Below are 21,778 nucleotides of genomic sequence, written 5' to 3'. Positions count from 1 at the left end.
CAGCATTGAAGAACAGTCACCTTGCATTGAGTGAGAAAGGTGAGCATACAGACATTGCAGATATCCAACAATGCATTGCAGCCTACTTGCCTTTTACCTGTACAAGTTGGTAGTGGCATCACCATCGAAATTGGCTGAAAATTTATTGGTGGGGATAGTCTGTTGTCAGTTATTTTGGTCATCTCAACAAAAATGTCGAATTTACTTGCACTTAGAGATGCTGAATGTCAGTTTAAATCACACTTACTCTAATTATGCAGAGATAAATGGATAGCCATGTGAAGCACTTTGCTGATGACCTGCAATATTGTTCACATGTAGTGAAATAACACTGACATAATTATTCACAAAAGTTCATATGTGCCAAACAAATAGTGAACATAGTCACTGAATAAAACTCTTAAATCATGTCTTTCTGATCTATCATTCATAGTAAGTAACTACTGGGAGTAGCACTGTTCGTAGCCTAATCCTATTGTCACAGTTTTCATCAGTCACTCTTGAAATTGCCAGTCAGTGAAAAAAAATTACAAGTTGACAGTCAACCATCAAATACAATTATTGAATCATTCAGTAAACTCCCAGAACTTGAAATTTAGATAACGCCCAATACATTTCTCGACCTGTAATCCACACTAAATTATCTGCAGTACATTATCCCATATTCTCGGACATAAATCTTGCTCATTTCAAAACTCACCATGGAGTGGATTAAAATGGCTTCCAACATACGCCTTCCATATGAATTTCCAATAATTAAAACTGAATTTCTCTGTTGTTGCTTGCCTGATTTTCACAAACTACAACTAAAGATTTACATTTCGTTTACTCTTGAACTTCCAGAGACAGTAATAATTTCTGTAGAATTAGTAGAGTAGAGTAGAGTTTTATTGGTCCTGGTAATGATATAGTACACAAATAGTACAATCTGATGTAGGACAAGTCAGTTTATAACAAAATATAATTTTAATTGCATTAATTTAATTATTTCTACATTAGTTGATCACTGAGTTACAATATACAGAGCAAATATTGTACAAAAATAAAGAGTAGATATTTTAAAGCAGAAAGGTCATGTACTATAATGGCAGATTTATATTTGTATTACAGCAAGTTCCAGTAACGCTTATATGATACATCACTAAGGCAAAGACACAAATCATTAGTGAGCTTCCTGAAAGAACTTGTGGAGGCAACAGAAGCAGTGATGAGCCAAATATGCCTTAGCAACTGACTTGAAATTTGCCACATCATTTATTGTTTTAATTTGTGAAGGAAGTTTATTATAAATAGCTTTCCCATAATACAGGGCTCGTTTTTTATTCAGGGTGGTGTTGGTGGGCTCTAAATGAAAGTTTCCTTTTTGCCTGGTATTATAGGAGTGGACATTTTCATTTTTCTGGAAGAGAGTGATATTTTTCATTGAATATTTTTTCACAAACACAGTTATCTCATACACATATACCGGTATACATGGAAGTGGAAGGATTTCTAGCTTTTTTAAGACTGGCCTAAAGGTTTTGTACCATTTTACACCTTCCATTATTCTTATAATTCTTTTTTGTAGCCTAAAGAGCTTTTGGCTAAGAGAAGTGTTACCCCAGAAAATAATTCCATATTTCAGTTGTGAGTATATATAGGCATAACACACAGTTTTCAGAGAATCTTTGTTGCAGCATCCCTATAATATTCTCTTTAAGTAGCATGTAGTGCTTAATTTCTCACAGACTTTTTCAATATGTGTCCCCCAATTTAAGATTATCTTGGAGTCATACTCCCAAGAGCTTAACGTTGTCTACATACTGAAGATTTTTGTCAGGTAACTTCATCTGAACAGTTTGCTCGCCTTTTTTCACATTATACAAATTTAGTGCCACTGTCTTACTTGCATTTATTACCAATTTGTTGTGACTGGACCAGTTTTCAATATCTCAGTGTCTCTGTTGTACACTTCTGAAGCATTTCCATTTCTTTCCCACTCACTAGCACACTTGTATCATCAGCAAACTGGATGATGTTCTCGCAGAATTTGTTTAGGTCATTCACATACAACAGAAATAGAAGAGATTCCAGAACTGAACCTTGTGGCACTGCATATTTAATGGTTTCATAGTTTGAATTCGATAAAATTTTGATATTGCACTTCAACCACTTGTTTTTGACCACTTAGGTACGACTTTGTCCAGTTGTTAGATGTTCCTCTAATCCCCGTGTTGTCAACCTTAAGCAATAGTTTTGTGTGATCTATGATATCAAAAGCCTTAGAGAGATCTAGACATATTCCAATGACATTTTTGCCATTATCTAGTTTCTGAAGTACTTCACTTATAGTTCAAAAATTGCTGTATCAGTTGTACGGCCTTTCCTGAAACCATGTTGTGCTATGAAGTATTTTGTGCTCTTCCAGAAAATCTACTACTCTTCTTTGAAAACTTTTTCTATGATTTTTGAGAATACAGATAGTAGAGCAATGGGTCTGTAGTTAGCCACTTCATACTTTTTACCTTTCTTGAATAGTGGTTTGAGCTTGGCTGTTTTTAGGGATGATGGGAAAATTCCAGTTCAAAGAAATTAGTAGAAAGGTGAGCTAATAGTTCAATAATAAGATCTCCATAGTTTTTAATTAGGCTGCCTGGGATCATTGGAATGATTCACTTTTAAATTTCTGATAACTGATGGTACTTCTTTCTGGGTTGTTGGAAAGAGAAACAGTGAAGTAGGATTTATGTTGTTATTTACAGATGATACTGGGCAGTTTGTATTGCAAGGTATGATTTCAGTGATTAATTGCTCAGTTATATTGCTAAAATAAGTATTGAACACATTTGCTATTTCTTTAGGATCATTAATTTCTTTGTTAAAATTCAATTTAATACTGGAGTTTTGATGAGAAACATTGTCAGTTTGCTGTTTCACTATACTCCATATAGCTTTCATTTTGTTATTGGAGTTATTTATATAACAGTCATTTGCGATTATTTTAGCTTCTTTGACCACTTTTTAAGTATCATTTTATAATTCTTGAAAAATGTAAAAAAATTCATTGGATACTATGGAAGACTTGAAGATATCATACAATCTTCATTTTTCAGCACATGACTTTTCTAGACCTGTTGTCAACCAGCAATTTTTTCTGTTAAGCCTACTACACTTGATTTTCTGATTTTTAATTGGAAATGACATGTTAAAGTAATGTGTAAATATATCCATAAATATGGTGGACTTCTCATCTGTGTTTTCATATCTGTACATTTCAGTCCATGTTTCCTTCTTTAGTAAATTCCTGAAGTATTCATTGTTTTGATGGCTGAAGGTTCTTCCTATTTTTATTGTTTCTGTTTGTTTAATTAAGTTCAGCATGGAAGATATTTCAAGAATCTGTGCACAGTGGTCACTAAAACCTGTGTTGAAGTTTCTAGCTGCATATTCATGGCTTTTCTTGTTTATCAGTATCATACCAATACTGCTGGATACACTTGTAACTCTGGTAGAAGAATTTATAATTGGGTGCAGCTTGTATGTTGCACAAATAGCCATAAGCTCATGTCTATCTCACGAAACTTTGTTAAAGTCTCTACATATTATAACTGTGTTGTTTAGGTCCATGATACTGTCAAGACTACCTTCAAGTTGGTTAAAGAATATTTTTATGTTTGAGCTTGGACTTCTGTACAGGCAAATGATGATTGTTTTTATTGAGTTCTGTTGTTGTTGTTGTTGTGGTCTTCAGTCCTGAGACTGGTTTGATGCAGCTCTCCATGCTACTCTATCCTGTGCAAGCTTCTTCATCTCCCAGTACCTACTGCAACCTACATCCTTCTGAATCTGCTTAGTTTATTCATCTCTTGGTCTCCCTCTACGATTTTTACCCTCCACGCTGCCCTCCATTGCTAAATTTGTGATCCCTTGATGCCTCAAAACATGTCCTACCAACCGATCCCTTCTTCTAGTCAAGTTGTGCCACAAACTTCTCTTCTCTCCAATCCTATTCAATACCTCCTCATTAGTTACGTGATCTACCCACCTTATCTTCAGCATTCTTCTGTAGCACCACATTTCGAAAGCTTCTATTCTCTTCTTGTCCAAACTGGTTATCGTCCATGTTTCACTTCCATACATGGCTACACTCCATACAAATACTTTCAGAAACGACTTCCTGACACTTAAATCTATACTCGATGTTAACAAATTTCTCTTCTTCAGAAATGATTTCCTTGCCATTGCCAGTCTACATTTTATATCCTCTCTACTTCGACCATCATCAGTTATTTTACTCCCTAAATAGCAAAACTCCTTTACTACTTTAAGTGTCTCATTTCCTAATCTAATCCTCTCAGCATCACCCGATTTAATTTGACTACATTCCATTATCCTCGTTTTGCTTTTGTTGATGTTCATCTTATATCCTCCTTTCAAGACACTGTCCATTCCGTTCAACAGCTCTTCCAAGTCCTTTGCTGTCTCTGACCGAATTACAATGTCATCGGCGAACCTCAAAGTTTTTACTTCTTCTCCATGAATTTTAATACCTACTCCGAATTTTTCTTTTGTTTCCTTTACTGCTTGCTCAATATACAGATTGAATAACATCGGGGAGAGGCTACAACCCTGTCTCACTCCTTTCCCAACCACTGCTTCCCTTTCATGCCCCTCGACTCTTGAAACTGCCATCTGGTTTCTGTAGAAATTGTAAATAGCCTTTTGCTCCCTGTATTTTACCCCTGCCACCTTCAGAATCTGAAAGAGAGTATTCCAGTTAACGTTGTCAAAAGCTTTCTCTAAGTCTACAAATGCTAGAAATGTAGGTTTGCCTTTTCTTAATATTTCTTCTAAGATAAGTGGTAAGGTTAGTATTGCCTCATGTGTTCCAACATTTCTACGGAATCCAAACCGATCTTCCCCGAGGTCCGCTTCTACTAGTTTTTCCATTCGTCTGTAAAGAATTCGCGTTAGTATTTTGCAGCTGTGACTTATTAAACTGATAGTTCGGTAATTTTCACATCTGTCAACACCTGCTTTCTTTGGGATTGGAATTATTATATTATTCTTGAAGTCTGTGGGTATTTCGCCTGTCTCATACATCTTGCTCACCAGATGGTAGAGTTTTGTCATGACTGGCTCTCCCAAGGCCATCAGTAGTTCTAATGGAATGTTGTCTACTCCCGGGGCCTTGTTTCGACTCAGGTCTTTCAGTGCTCTGTCAAACTCTTCACGCAGTATCTTATCTCCCATTTCATCTTCATCTACATCCTCTTCCATTTCCATAATATTGTCCTCAAGTACATCGCCCTTGTATAAACCCTCTATATACTCCTTCCACCTTTCTGCCTTCCCTTCTTTGCTTAGAACTGGGTTGCCATCTGAGCTCTTGATATTCATACAAGTGGTTCTCTTCTCTCCAAAGGTCTCTTTAATTTTCCTGTAGGCAGTATCTAACTTACCCCTAGTGAGACAAGCCTCTACATCCTTACATTTGTCCTCTAGCCATCCCTGCTTAGCCATTTTGCACTTCCTGTCGATTTCATTTTTGAAACGTTTGTATTCCTTTTTGCCTGCTTCATTTACTGCATTTTTATATTTTCTCCTTTCATCAATTAAATTCAATATTTCTTCTGTTACCCAAGGATTTCTATTAGCCCTCGTCTTTTTACCTACTTGATCGTCTGCTGCCTTCACTACTTCATCCCTCAGAGCTACCCATTCTTCTACTGTATTTCTCTCCCCCATTCCTGTCAATTGTTCCCTTATGCTCTCCCTGAAACACTCTACAACCTCTGGTTCTTTCAGGTTATCCAGGTCCCATCTCTTTAAATTCCCACCTTTTTGCAGTTTCTTCAGTTTCAATCTGCAGTTCATAACCAATATATTGTGGTCAGAATCCACATCTGCCCCTGGAAATGTCTTACAATTTAAAACCTGGTTCCTAAATCTCTGTCTTACCATTATATAATCTACCTGATACCTTTTAGTATCTCCAGGATTCTTCCAGGTATACAACCTTCTTTTATGATTCTTGAACCAAGTGTTAGCTATGATTAAGTTATGCTCTGCGCAAAATTCTACAAGGCGGCTTCCTCTTTCATTTCTTCCCCCCAATCCATATTCAACTACTATGTTTCCTTCTCTCCCTTTTCCTACTGACGAATTCCAGTCACCCATGACTATTAAATTTTCGTCTCCCTTCACTACCTGAATAATTTCTTTTATCTCGTCATACATTTCATCAATTTCATCATCATCTGCAGAGCTAGTTGGCATATAAACTTGTACTACTGTAGTAGGCATGGGCTTTGTGTCTATCTTGGCCACAATAATGTGTTCACTATGCTGTTTTTAGTAGCTAACCCGCACTCCTATTTTTTTATTCATTATTAAATCTACTCCTGCATTACCCCTATTTGATTTTGTATTTATAACCCTGTAATCACCTGACCAAAAATCTTGTTCCTCCTGCCACCGAACTTCACTAATTCCCACTATATCTAACTTCAACCTATACATTTCCGTTTTTAAATTTTCTAACCTACCTGCCCGATTAAGGGATCTGACATTCCACGCTCCGATCCGTAGAATGCCAGTTTTCTTTCTCCTGATAACGACGTCCTCTTGAGTAGTCCCCGCCCGGAGATCCGAATGGGGGACTATTTTACCTCCGGAATATTTTATCCAAGAGGACGCCATCATCATTTAATCATACAGTAAAGCTGCATGTCCTCGGGAAAAATTACGGCTGTAGTTTCCCCTTGCTTTCAGCCGTTCGCAGTACCAGCACAGCAAGGCCGTTTTGGTTAATGTTACAAGGCCAGATCAGTCAATCATCCAGACTGTTGCCCCTGCAACTACTGAAAAGGCTGCTGCCCCTCTTCAGGAACCACATGTTTGTCTGGCCTCTCAACAGATACCCCTCCGTTGTGGTTGTTCTACAGCAGAAATATCAAAATCACCTTCTTTTTGTAACTTTTTGAGAGATTCGAGGCAGCAATAGCTGATACTGTCTTTCACAAATATACATGTTCCTTCATGTGTAGTTATTTTTCTACAGTAACAAGATGTCATAAAATAACCACTTGTTTCTTTGCCTAAATATGCTGTTCTATAACTTTAGATTTGAATTACTACAAAACTAAATGAGTGATGGTGTAACTAACATATTTTTGTCACTAAATACTTTACTTATGGCTATAGCTTTTCTATCTACTTTATCAGGAAGATTGTAATTGGGTATATGTTCACGTATGAACAATGACAACAAAATCTGAAATTACTGATATTTTGTGATCAACATGATTTTCTGCTGAACTAATCCTATAAATATGATTCAGAATAACCAAAATAACATAATAGACATTAAAGTTAAGGTGAGTTAGCCCTGAGTCAAAATTCAAAATTTTAAGGTACTGTGCACATGCATTATAAATAACAGCATTGAAGATATCACAAAATTAGAAAAGAAAGGGAGGGGGTGTTGAAGGAGGGGGGAGGGGGGGGAGAAAACATAACAGCTGGCTGGATCAGCCTGCTTTGTCAAAGCATGATCACAGTACATCAAGCGATTCCACAAGAAGTGTTTGCTGACAGTTTCCAACAGCTTTACAACCAATGTCAGAAGAGAGTTGTAGCAGATGATGATTACTTTTAAGCCCCATACAGGTATTTTATTAGTAACTTTTCTTTCCTGTATTTTCTGAGATCATTCATCAAACTTTTCAGACACACCTTATATGAACCAACAGCATATCTGCAAATAATCTGTAAATACTGAGCTCTATTTACAGTACATTATGACTTGTCTTGCACCTTTACAACTAATGTTGTTACTTTCCCTGTAGCTAACAGAAAGCAAGAGATCCAGACAAATTAACAATGGTTTTCAATGATAGTAACCAATGATTCAATATATTCTACATTTTTGTGGAGATGACCAGAAGGTTTAAATGGACTAACTGATTGAATATACCTTTGTTGGATTTATTTGGAGGGAATAAAATAATTCAGATTGGTCACAATAACAGAACTGGCTGCATTTTAACATCATGTAAGACCTGTAAGAACAAAATAAACTAGGACAAGACTCTAGCAGAAGCACAATATACAGATGAAACAATATCATCAATACATACAAGGTTGCCACAAGGAAGAGGATCTATTGTACAGGGTGTCTCTCCTAGGAACTGTCAGGCACAGTTTCTCTGGTGTTTCAGCAGACATTTGTAATTTTGCTTCTGAAACATGTAGTCAGAGTCATCCCAAACAAGTGCTGTCCATCACAAACCAAACATGTCAATGGAAAACCAAAGAATTAACAGTGTCACTGAAGCAAAATTCCTTGGCATCTACTTACAAGACAATCTTAAATGGAATTCCCACATCACTTCATTAAATTCTAAACTATCCAAAATGACTTATGCGATGAGGATTATATGGAACAACACAAGTCCTGAAACAGTTAGAGCAGTGTATTACGCTTGCATACACTCCCTATTAAGATATGGCATCATATTCTGGGGAAATTCTCCTCATTGCATAACCACATTCCGGAAACAAAAAAAAGATTGTGAGGGTAATGAAAAATGCCAACAGCCGAAAATCATGCAAACCATTCTTTAAAGAACTGGGGATTCTACCCCTACCATGTATCTATATACTAGAAGTTGTAATGTTCCTAAAAAAAAGCATGCTAAAAAATGGAAATGTATTTATTCAAAATAAATCTGTACATGAACACCATACAAGGGCAAATAGTGACATACACAGACATCATTGTTATACCACACTGTGCAAGAAAGGTGTATATCACTCAGGTTCACATTTGTTTAATAAGCTGCCAAGTAACCTAAAGGCCATAAACAAAATCCATAGCTTTAAAAAATCTGTAACATCATATCTCTTGGAAAACTGTTTTTACTCAGTAACACAGTATCTTGAAAAATAAGTTGGTTGTAACAATATAAAAATGTAATGTAACAATGTCCAACATCTAAGGTATGGTATATGTACCACAAAGATTCAGGACGTAAATAAATAAATAAATAAATAAATCTTTCTTGTGACACCCAGCATTAGAGGAAAGCATCAGTTTATTTCACACTGCACACAACATTAATTTTAAAGAGGAATTTTACATGCCAATTCAACAGAGTGGTCCCAAATTAATCTAGTGTGATATTCATTTTACTGATATGTATTAACAAGGACACTAAAACACAAGGAATAAGAAGAGCTCTAGCAGCAACATCACTTGCTTGGCCTGTCCTGACAGTTACCGCCATGCAGAAGTAGGCTGCTCAGTTCCTACAAGAGTACTGGTTATTATTTGTATTTTCTGTCACATTTTAATGCATATCAACAAAACAAATATCACACTAGACTAATGTGGCAGTGCTGTATTGAACAGGAATGTAAAATTCCAATTTAAAAATAATTTTGTTTGAAACGGGAAACAAACTGACGTATCCTGTCGACACTGGGCACCCCGTGAAATGTGTTAAGAGTAATATTTGTTTGGGCTGACACCAATTGCATATTGCAAAAGTGAAGTTGTAAGTATCTGTCGAAATACCAGAGAAAATATGCCTGGCAACTCTTATGAGGCACCCAGTATAATCAAACAGTTTCCTTTGTAATGAATTATACAAAGGCTTTCAGTATATGGTGTTGTAAGACACATCTTGCATTGCAGGATGATTGATTCACCAGAAAACTCACCTGCGAGGCACCCTGGAGGACTCGGCATGCACAGACAAGTGGCCAATCTCCAAGGTCTGCAGCCACTGGCGTGAGAAGTGACAAGGCACCTGTGATGAACAGGGCACAAGAGAAGAAAATGTTGGCACCAAATCTTTCTGCTAGTTGCCCTGCAGGGATTTGGAACACCACATAGCCCCAAAAGAAAGAGCTCAATATTGTACTGCGTGTTTGTGGATCCCAGTCATATTCCTGTTGGAAGACACATGTATGAAACATCAGTTCCTAATTGAATTTCCTTTCAACATAAGGGAGATATTTACTTGTTAATTAGTTAGTTCATTAAATGTTCCATTGATTATTTTCTGTCAAAATGATGTGTATACATGATTTGTATGTACACTAGACAGCTTGCTGGCCATTTTGAGAATACTACATAACACAGGTCTTAAGTCTGGTAAAAATGAACCCATTACTATCTGTCCCCACTCATGTTACAACAGAAACACAGATTTTATAACAAAGTACACACTCCATGGGATTATGGGACTGTAGTAGGATGATGTTAATTTCTTCCCTTCTTATTTTAGCTGACAATCAGGCAGCTATGTTTAACTAAATTTTACATCTGGAGGTAACTAGTACATGCCAGTGTGTTTTTATGAAAAACCGGAATGGTGACAAACATGCACATGCCTTGGCTGCGTGACCACACCTTGTTGACCTTAGTTCCCTTGGCTGAATTGTGTTGCATCTGAAGACAATAGTATCCACAGAAATCGAATATTTGGGCCACTACCTTGCACAGGACAGTGTCAAACCTACAGAGCACCACACAGCAGCTATTGATAACTTACCTAAACTATGGAATCTGCAGGTATTTCAGTCATATCTGGGTAAAATCAGTTATTATTTCAAACTTCTACCCCAATTTCATTCCTCTGTTAAACATCTTGCATACAAATGGTGTTCATTTTTTTAGTTGGCAGACTGCAACAGAGCTTTCACCCACATAAAGTCACTATTCAAGTCATCACTGTGCCTTGGCACCTTCACCTTGTCCTTGCCACAGATGCCTCCCAATCCAGGGTTGTGGCAGTTTTGGCTCACAGAAATGCTGATAGCTCTGAACAGCATATTGCAAAGATGTTAACAAACATTCAAGGAAGCTTTAACCATTGTGTATGCTGTCCAGAAGTTCCACATTTTCCTTTATTGCAACAAATTCTATCTCATAACCAACCATAAACCACTTGTGGCACTCTTTGGTCCCCTTTCCCAGCTTTCTGACAGAACAGCACAATGACTCCATGATTGGGCTTTGTTTTCAGTGAGTGTTATTATGAGATTCAGATTCATTATAGATTGATAATGTTGCATGCAAATGTGTGTGTGTGTGTGTGTGTGTGTGTGTGTGTGTGTGTGTTACTGCACTTGCCCACGGAACCCAACATCACCTTTGACAAAGTTGAAGTTGTCTGTTTTCAGACCGATGATCATTTGCAGCATTTGGTAGGTAGACTTCTGGTGATGGGCCATTGCACAGCACAGTCCACCCGGAAAAATCTTGTGCTCCGTCAGAAGATTTACTTTGTGTGCAATGGTTAGCATGAGCAACTGCCTGCCAAGGAGTCTCATATGCCCTGCAACTGTTTTCTCCTCCATCATCAGCTGGCAGTAGTTAATGGCATGCTCCTCCTTAGCACCAACTTTGACTACCCCTGCATCATCATCCCTCCGGTCCTTACTTTCCTACCTCATGGCCATTGGAGTATGACCTGAATGAAAGTCCTTGCATGTCATTTTGTCTACTGGCCTGACATAAATTCAGCAATTATGAAGATCAGTGAGTGCCAGCAGTATACAGAGCAGCTGGTGGTGATGCTGCATCTTTCTGCTCCGTGGCCCAGGCCAAGTCCGACATCATCAACATTGACTCTGCAGGCCCCTTCCATAATTCTACTCAGTTGTTGGTGGTTGATGCACTGCCCAATTATCCCTATGCCATGGCCAGCCAGGGTGACTGAGCAGTTCTAGGTGCTACAGTCTGGAACCGCACGACCGCTACGGTCGCAGGTTTGAATCCTGCCTCGGGCATGGATGTGTGTGATGTCCTTAGGTTAGTTAGGTTTAATTAGTTCTAAGTTCTAGGGAACTGATGACCTCAGAAGTTAAGTCCCATAGTGCTCAGAGCTATTTGAACCCTATGCCATGCACATGCACTCCACCATAATGGAAGCAACTCTGCAGGCTCTCACCCTGTTTTTCACGATCTAAGGGTTGCCCCTGACAATCCTCTGATAATGGTCCACAGTTCACTTCACCACTGTTTCATGAGTTCTGCACCTCATACTCACACCATTTCACCCACAGGTGAATGGTGTGGCACAGTGGACAGTGCACACTTTTAAGGCACAATTGATGGACATGTCCACTGACATGGCATTGCCTCTATTTCCCAGAGCCTACAGGGCCACTCCACTGAATGGCAGTTGCTCAGTGGAGATCTTCCACAGCCGACAGCACTGGACACTGCTGCAACTGCTCTGATCTGTGACAAGGCCAAAGGTGTATTCGTGACCTCTGTTGTACATGCCTGGTGACCTTCCATTGGCAGGCTGTATGGGCACCGGGGAGCAATACACGGTCAGTGAATGGTCACTGTAGAAGCCATCAGGGTATCACTCTCCCATCCTCAGAACCAGTTGCACCCTCAGTGGGGCACTGATCTGTCACAGCTGCAGCTATAGAAAACACTGGTGGGGATCCCTCTAGAAACCACTGCTCCACTCCAGGGGCCAGGGGCCATGGAGCCACCTCCACCTGATTGCCTTTGGCACCAGAGACATAGATATGCAACCACCAGCTGCACCGGACCCCCCACCGACATGACAGCAGCTGCCTGGATGCCACATATCTGCCAGAGCACCTGGCCGCCTCTTCCCAGTCATTACTGGGCCATCTCTCATCGCAAAAGGCGCATTTTCCGTGCTGGCACCTGGCTTTCCATCATCTGGGCCACTTCTGGCTGCAAGCCCTGCCTGGCGACAGATAGCTGACAGTTCAGCCCCACAATGGCAATGCCTCTTTGGTTGCTGTTACGCTGATGCAGACAAACACTGTTGACATTCAGCACCAATTGTGCTGCTGTTGGGACGTGTGGCTGGATCCTGTGGGCTCCTCGGCCATGTCAGCCTGTCAATAGCAGTGGTCTCACCTGGTTGGTCCTCTATTTTCTGCCATCAATGCCTGTGGTGTTGACTTCTTAAAGGAGGGGATGGAAGTGGTGGCACACCGACGTATGTCGCCATTGTGACTGGAGAATTTGTATTTCACGCCACCAGTGGAAGGTCGAAATGAGAGCATCTGCTTCACTCACTGTCAACACCAGCACTGGCCACGTCTTGCTGGTAGCATGCTGCCAACAAGACCTCACTTTCTCTTGCTTCAGCCATGATCAGTGAAGATTCTTCTTACTGTCTAGAACAATTCTGTGATTTTGCATGATGATCACTGCATATTATCTGGCTTGGCATGGGATACAATTTTTCGTTAATGTTCTCAGGTGTCAGTGTAAATTTGATGTTCTATTAACTGCCATTTTATTTTTTGTGTGCTGATTGTTGTAAACAAATAACTATAGATACTACATAAGTTCTTCCATGATTGAGAAAATTTGGCTGACGCACTTCCTTGAACAATAGAAAAATTTAAAATAAGTGTTGTGTGTGTGTGTGTGTGTGTGTGTGTGTGTGTGTGTGTGTGTGTGTGTATTCTTTTTTTCATTTTAATTGGTACCTTTCATTTGGAAAATGATTATATTGTGTCTTGGGTGTAACTGCTGAGTGTAGAGGGAAGAGAGAAGGGTTCTACATGTTATTATTGACAACTAGGAAGGAGGAGTGGATGAAACATTTACCAGCAGATTCATCTGTGTGTGTGTGTGTGTGTGTGTGTGTGTGTGTGTGTGTGTGAGCATGAGCATAAGAATGTTTCTGCATTTTGTGTTGCAAAAATAAATAAATAAAGTATATAACTAAGATATAAAGTATACAGTTTCTAATTATTACAACCAACAGAAACTTACCGGAAAATTTGGATTTGAGCTGTTTTTGTCTGTCATAGAGACAATGGCAATTGAAAGATTTGTCCTCAAGGTATACGCAAATGTCACTCCCAGGAACATGAGCATCACCTGCAGATGGCGGTAGCCAAGTACAGAACCTGCAACATATACGGAACAATGATTACATGAAACAGATTAAACCATATTTTGAGACATTTTTCCAGAGTTTTCATATCCATGCCTGTCTCACAGCCATAAAACTGCATGCATTTCCTGTCCCACCAGCATAGGCACCCTGGAGCTATGTTGTAAGTTGTGACCTTGGTAGATGTTGAAGGAGAGAGTAGTCAGTTATAGCACGATAATGCTGCACAGTTAACGTGTCGGCTGAGCGATTTCGACAGTGGCAGGACAGTTGGTTTTCTCGAAGGGGTCAAAGTTTCAAAAATGTTGCAAATATTATGCCACTGTCGTAAACTGTATCATGGCTGAAGAAAGCTGCTATTACCTGGTAAACAGCTGAGTATGTATGTATGAGGTTTCATACTTTTCTAATTTTTCGGAGAGATGTACTAGGTCCCTAACAGATGTATTAGTTCACAGATTTACTTCCGGTCTGAAAATCAGATGTTCTTATGCTGCACCCACATAACAACTTGTGCTCATTGTACACTTCCCTTCTTAAATGTTCGCTTGTGATCACACTTATTTGATTTTGTCACTCTCTCAATTAAAGGATCTATTCTCAGAGGCCCTAGTTCCATCATGGCTAACTTTTCCTGATAATTTAGTTTTATGTTCCCAGAATGAGATTTTCAATTTGCAGCGAAGTGTGCGCTGATACAAAACTTTCTGGCGGATTAAAGCTGTGTGCCTGATCGAGACTTGAACTCGGGACCTTTGTCTTTGGCAGGCAAGTGCTCCACCGACTGAGCTACCCAAGCAAGACTCATGACCCGGCCCACGGCTTTACTTTTCTGTTAGCATTTAAAACAAATTCAACATAGTTCATGTTTACACTGCACACGAAAGCGTTTCCCCCACACAGTAAACATGAGCATCACCTGCAGATGGCGGTAGCCAAGGGCAGAACCTGCAACATATACGGAACAATGATTACATGAAACAGATTAAACCATATTTTGAGACATTTTTCCAGAGTTTTCATATCCATGCCTGTCTCACAGCCATAAAACTGCATGCATTTCCAAACGCAAACTCCGTTGGGGAAATGATTAACTCAAGTACTAATGTCTATCAACATGGTCGCTTGACTAGAATACAAATGAGACGCTGAGATTTTTAAGGGCATAAAGCATACTGCCATCGATCTCACATTTAAGTGAGTATAAGAGAAACCAGTGATCGAGCTTTTCGTGAATTTTCATAAATACAATGTGGGCCTGACTCACCATAAGATCAACACATTTCAGAAGCATGAACAACTGCTACAGTCTCATAATGGATGGTGATGTGCTTTAGGTCATTATGATTCTCACTGTCTCAAATGGATTACTGAATTATAAAGTTCATAGCTTAATATTCTATAACTCATTCAGAAACACACAAAATAGGTTTACTGCCAGTACAAATGTAACATATACTGACGTCCGATCTAATTTTGCTATATAGTGAGTGAATTAGCATATCTGAGGACTGTGCTATCTTCTAGCACGATTTACGCCGAGCGAATGGGGATAAAAGTCTGCTACAGTATGCTACCACTTGATGGCAATAACGTAACCTTCTACTTGAGCGGCAAGGGCTAGCACACCCAGAACCGTGCACCTTCTTTTTATCATATCAAGGCAATTACGTCACGTAAGCTGCACATGCGCAAAAGCTCCTTAAAATGTGCACAACTGAAGAGGTGCTCACGACCCTGATGCCAAGTTTCATAGAGTCTATAATCCGTTCACTATAAGAATAAACCTGATGCCAACATTGCATTATGTATTCCTGCACGTGTGCTGGAACCTCATTGGATTTCCGTTTCACGTGGGACTGCAGCCAAGCCGTCTCGAGTACTGTGAAGTACGATAATACGGGTACGTTTTGCGCTCTGCTTTACTTGCACATCGACTTGGCGATAATACGGGACAACAGCTTTACAGGCGCATTTAACTTCGACAGCACTGGCCTTTCAGCTAGTGCAGCTAGCATGCAGTGGCGTGGCCATCTGCAGTTCGCACGTAAAAAGATGGTGGTGGTTAGTGTTTAACGTCCCGTCGACAACGAGGTCATTAGAGACGGAGCGCAAGCTCGGGTTAGGGAAGGATTGGGAAGGAAATCGGCCGTGCCCTTTCAAAGGAACCATCCCGGCATTTGCCTGAAACGATTTAGGGAAATCACGGAAAACCTAAATCAGGATGGCCGGAGACGGGATTGAACCGTCGTCCTCCCGAATGCGAGTCCAGTGTGCTAACCACTGCGACGTAAAAAGAGACGAACAGAGGAGCAATACAGCTTTGAATGTAATTTAATTTTTAAGCAGAATGAAATAATACACTGAAAATGTCCCACAATACGCTCCTTCGACGACTAGACGAAAAACGCAATACGTTATCGTTTTTAGCTAATGTACTATTGTAATTAAAAACAAGAATGATGAAAATTGCTAACTCAACAAGAGGGTAATTTTTCTGCATAAACTGTGTGTAACGTATGAGAGTATTGAAGGATTTCACCTTACAGTTAAATATTGAAGCCACTGAAGGTATTACTTAGTCAGTCGTCTGGTAATCTCTTAGCTCCTTCCTTATCCGAAACAGAGAAATGCATTTCAATTCTGAAAGTGTCACCTGCTACGTTGTTAACGAGCCTATCAACAACAGAATCCACAAAGCCAACCAGGCGTACCATTTTCTCTTCTTCTTTTATGACGACCGTTCTATATCCTGCGGTCCGCACCGACAACTGAGTGGTCCGCGCGGCGGTCTGTCACGCCAAGGGCCCGGGTTCGATTCCCGGCTGGGTCGGAGATTTCCTCCGTTGAGGGACTGATTTCATCAACATCAGTGGAAAGCAAGGGAAACCACTGGCATCACTTCCCTAGACGCTCATGCGGTGGACCTCGCTGACGAGGCTTCCCTCATGACAAGACCTGCCGTAAGTCAGAACACAAAGTTTTTCTGTATCCCGCCAACGTTCGGCAGTAACGTGTGAAAAAGCAGTTCCAGTACGTCTGACAGCTTAACAGTCTTGTTAACTTCTGGGGCCAGATCCCGCAGCTTGGCTACAGATCAGTCCTGTTGGGTTCATATTGTAATGGTACAGTAGCAAATGTAAAAATGCAGCCTTTCTAGGATGTGTTCAATGCTGTGAAAATGGTTGTTTTTCATGTTTCTACGACACGTATCTACCTCTGTGGTGTAAAACGATGGACATAGTCCAAAAAATGAGGATTTGGTTTTTCATTTTTGCTTTAAAAAATTAAATTCTTGTGTTTTTATGTTTTCTTAATTTCAACAATTTTTATGAACAGTCTTTCATAAAACATCGATAATTAAGAATTTGTATTGGTAATGGAAAAATTAATTTCGCGTCCAGTATGTAATTAGAAACAAGAAGTCGTGCATTATTCATAAAATATGGTGATGAGTTTTATAATTACGAGATGTAGGTATTTCATATTGAACGAGAAAAGAAAAAAGATTCCGTGGGGTTTTTAACCGCAGCACGAGCATGCGCACGTATTTCACATTCCATTACGATACCGACTGCCAGATTGAGAATGCGTTAATACAACACTGAGAAAACTTCAAAGCCGATGATCTTCGTAAAATGATGAAACATTAAGAACAGTCTATTTCTCGGCACTTTTTAACCGTGTTCCACGTGTGTGTTTCACTACGGAACAGAAAGCAGCCTCAGCCATTTCAGCGCGACAATCAGAGCACAAAACTGCAGAGGCTGTGACTGTACACGATTTTTGAAATAAAAACTACGCAGCTAAAGCGTTATTAAGAAAAACGTTGACGGCTGTTAATACATTTGAATATCTTAAAATTTTATTTAACGTAACTTAATAATATAGAGGAGCAGTAACGCGGTAGATTCAAGCGCCGTATTTTCAGATTGCACTATGTTACATTTAACAGTATTCAAAGAAAAATAACAGATAAATCTACAAGGTGTCGAAAGTTATGGTGTTCACGTACCCTTGTACTCTTACACAGCAGCCTCTACTGACTATACCGTAGCGAAGTAGCAGCAAGACCTTTAACTAACCGCAATTTGCCGCTTAAACCATGATAGGGAGTGTACGAAACTGAACTGAAAGTGCAGCACTCTAGTAGGTAGTCTTGCAACAATATTGGAGGAGTAAATGTGCCCTACTTCCTTCGTCATAAGAAAAAGAAAAATGCTGATTTAAACAAACAGCAGCCGTAGCACACTGACACTGGTATTGTTACGCTCTTGGAAGTAGCCCCTATTTATGTATTAGATATTTTATTATTTTGTTGCTGTAATTGAAACTTTAAGATATTCTTCTGCATTAAAGGCCATCAAAGATCTTTCTCAATCATACTTTAATTGTGTAGTTTTTCTTTCAAAAATCCAGTACAGTTGCAGTCTCTGTTAACGCAAGTTATGCTCTGACTGTCGCGCTGTTGATAAGTACTGTGAACATAGCGGACGCTGGTACCTGCTCTGTAGAGAAATACGGGCGTGGAATACCATTAAAGAATGTGAGAAACGAGCTATTCTTAACGTTTTTTTTTCGCAAGTTTACGGAGTAAATCGGCTTTGAAGTTTTACGACAAGCTTTAGTATTGAAGGTTAAGACGCTTCTGAAAACGAAGTGTGTGGTCTAATTGGCAGCATCAGAGAACGTTGATCGGTTGCTTTGTATATCGTTGCTTCGAATCCTACCGTGGTCTTTCTTTCGATATTTACCCGTACGTTTCGAATACCTACTTCATTTAAATATAAAAAATTCATTGAATATTTTCTAATTAACACATATCTAAAATATTTTTTTATGAAAAATGCACGTATTTTTGTTTCTAATCATATATCACATGCAAAATTCCAGTTTTCATTGTAAATATAAATTCTTAGTTACTGATATTTTATAAAAGATTGTTGATGTAGATTGTTTACAAATGGTTCAAATGGCTCTGAGCACTATGGGACTTAACATCTGCGGTCATCAGTCCCCTAGAACTTAGAACTATTTAAACCTAACTAACCTAAGGACATCACACACATCCATGCCCGAGGCAGGATTCGAATCTGCGACCGTAGCGGATTGTTTACATTAAGAAAACTTTACAAATTAAATTTTTTGGACAAAAATAAAAATCAATGGACTCTGTCCATTGTTTTATACCACAGATCTCGTCTCACACAAGCCAGAGTGATAAGCGTCATAGAAACATGGGGAAAACAACCATTTTCACGGTATCGTGCACAACGTACAAATGTTGCATTTTTACTGTTGCTACCGTACGACTGCAATCTGAACCGAAATAGAATTGTTATGCCAGACGTACTGCAACTAAGGCATGAAGCAAATCACACATCACTGCCGGACGCTGGCGGCATGCAGAACAGCACATCATAAAAGAGGAGAAAATTAGGCGTTTGGGTGGCAGCGTTAATTCTCTTGTCGATAGCCTCGTTATGAAAGTAGCAAATGACAGTTCCTGTAGGCCTACCGAAATGTATTCTTCGGATGCGGATATGGAAGGAGTTCAGGGATTATCAGACGACTGACTATAATTAATGTTTTCAGTGGCTTCGATGTTTAACCAACAGTGGAATCCCTGCAATACACTCTTACGTCACACATAGCTCAGGCAGAAAAATTACTTGCGTTTAAGTTGGGAATATTCGTCACTATTGTGTTTAATTACAATACTAGGTTAGCTAAGAACGAGAGCATGCTATGCTTTCTGTCTGGTCCCTTAAGAAGCGTATTGGCGGAGATTTGCTGTATATTATTTCATTCTGTTTATATGACATTCAAAGCTATATTGTTTCTCTGCTAGACTCTTGTTACGTCTGAACTACATCTACATCTACATTTATACTCCGCAAGCCACCCAACGGTGTGTGGCGGAGGCACTTTACGTGCCACTGTCATTACCTCCCTTTCCTGTTCCAGTCGCGTATAGTTCGCGGGAAGAACGACTGCCGGAAAGCCTCCGTGCGCGCTCGAATCTCTCTAATTTTACATTCGTGATCTCCTCGGGCGGTATAAGTAGGGGGAAGCAATATATTCGATACCTCATCCAGAAACGCACCCTCTCGAAACCTGGACTGCAAGCTACATCGCGGTGCAGTGCGCCTCTCTTGCAGAGTCTGCCACTTGAGTTTGCTAAACATCTCCGTAACTACAGCCACTGCTGTCCAAGTTAAATGCGCCGCTAAAGCTTTTGTCCAGTATTATCGCTGAGTTGATGTGCGCATACCGCACACAGCACAAAACGCATCGTTACTATCGCACTTGACTGTACTCGGGACAGCTTGGCTTCCGCTCCAAGTGAGATGTAATCCGATGAAATACCAGCAAACGCGGAAGAAAAAATAGTGTAAGATTTACATCAGTTATATTCTTGACGCATCAGTTATATTCTTGACGCACGCAGTATAGTGTAATTTAGAGCTTCAGGCTGTAGGAAGGGTAACTGTAATTATACTGTCATTGGTTATAACTTCGCATATAGCTACTCTCCTCCTGAAACGAAGTTCTCCTTTTCAAATGAAAAGCAACGCGCAACTAGACGAAAAGGTTGGATCACGTCATTGAAGAGGGAGACAATTGATGATGGTAAGCAAAGGACTGTAAAACTTTCTCACTTATGTAATCGTCATTTCATCTTTGGTGTGTCACAAGACAACCTGACAGCCCAGGCTATGTACCAAAATTGCACATGACGCCAAAATTATATTGGCTGCAAATTGCAACAAATAATAACGCTGCGAGAATTTGTGCACACCTTCGGAATCCATGTTGTTGAAAACGAATGGCATCAGTCTACACCTCAGATTACACATATTGCTTAATGTATAGTATCTGTGAATAGCATAAATACTCTGGATTCCAATAGCAGCACAATAACGAATGAACATATTATATTCACTTTGTTCAACAGCGTCGGTTACCAAATGTAACCTTTGCTTCACGTTCACATTCTTCTCGTAATATGTGAAACAAGGCACACTCAAACTCTTTAAACTTTTCAAATATTTCTTGTTTATTACGAGATTGTTTTCCATTGCTGCAAATTTAAAAGGTTGTGTGTGCTTTTTACGCGAAACATTTCTGTACCCGTTTCGTCTGCGTAGTACAAGCTGCAACGCTAACTACCTGGAGCTTCCCATTGTTGCAAAACGGTTGTCTTACAAAACTCTCTTTCACTATTATATAGTGAAGCAGCACAATGCAGCAACGTGTTTACAGTGCCCCGACAGGCCTGCTTTAAACACATTAGCCTTTGATCAATGACTATCTGAAGAAATGGGATACTGCACATGACGCTCATTAACGTTATACATATAACAATCTCATATTACATACTTACAGTAAATATACACTCCTGGAAATTGAAATAAGAACACCGTGAATTCATTGTCCCAGGAAGGGGAAACTTTATTGACACATTCCTGGGGTCAGATACATCACATGATCACACTGACAGAACCACAGGCACATAGACACAGGCAACAGAGCATGCACAATGTCGGCACTAGTACAGTGTATATCCACCTTTCGCAGCAATGCAGGCTGCTATTCTCCCATGGAGACGATCGTAGAGATGCTGGATGTAGTCCTGTGGAACGGCTTGCCATGCCATTTCCACCTGGCGCCTCAGTTGGACCAGCGTTCGTGCTGGACGTGCAGACCGCGTGAGACGACGCTTCATCCAGTCCCAAACATGCTCAATGGGGGACAGATCCGGAGATCTTGCTGGCCAGGGTAGTTGACTTACACCTTCTAGAGCACGTTGGGTGCCACGGGATACATGCGGACGTGCATTGTCCTGTTGGAACAGCAAGTTCCCTTGCCGGTCTAGGAAT

At 39.9% G+C, this 21,778-nt stretch overlaps 1 protein-coding gene across 2 annotated transcripts in view; it reads right to left on the bottom strand.

Annotated features, from left to right (window-relative positions):
• Positions 1-21,778, bottom strand: part of LOC126243961 (putative inorganic phosphate cotransporter) — a 212,832-nt gene that overhangs the window by 85,330 nt on the left and 105,724 nt on the right. The window contains exons 2-4 of one of the 2 annotated variants that reach the window (XM_049948202.1): positions 14,815-14,843; positions 13,772-13,879; positions 9,706-9,936 (exon numbers count right to left, since the gene is read on the bottom strand). In XM_049948202.1, the coding sequence (XP_049804159.1) occupies positions 9,706-9,936; positions 13,772-13,879; positions 14,815-14,843 (368 nt within the window). Of the gene's footprint in view, positions 1-9,705; positions 9,937-13,771; positions 13,909-14,814; positions 14,844-21,778 lie in introns of both variants that reach the window. The other variant, XM_049948201.1, reaches the window with a different exon arrangement.

This window comes from Schistocerca nitens, chromosome 1 (assembly GCF_023898315.1).
Source record: "Schistocerca nitens isolate TAMUIC-IGC-003100 chromosome 1, iqSchNite1.1, whole genome shotgun sequence".
Taxonomy (NCBI): Eukaryota; Metazoa; Arthropoda; class Insecta; order Orthoptera; family Acrididae; genus Schistocerca; species Schistocerca nitens.
The sequence above is the reverse complement of the archived record's forward strand: the minus strand, read 5'-3'. Positions and strand labels throughout refer to the sequence as shown.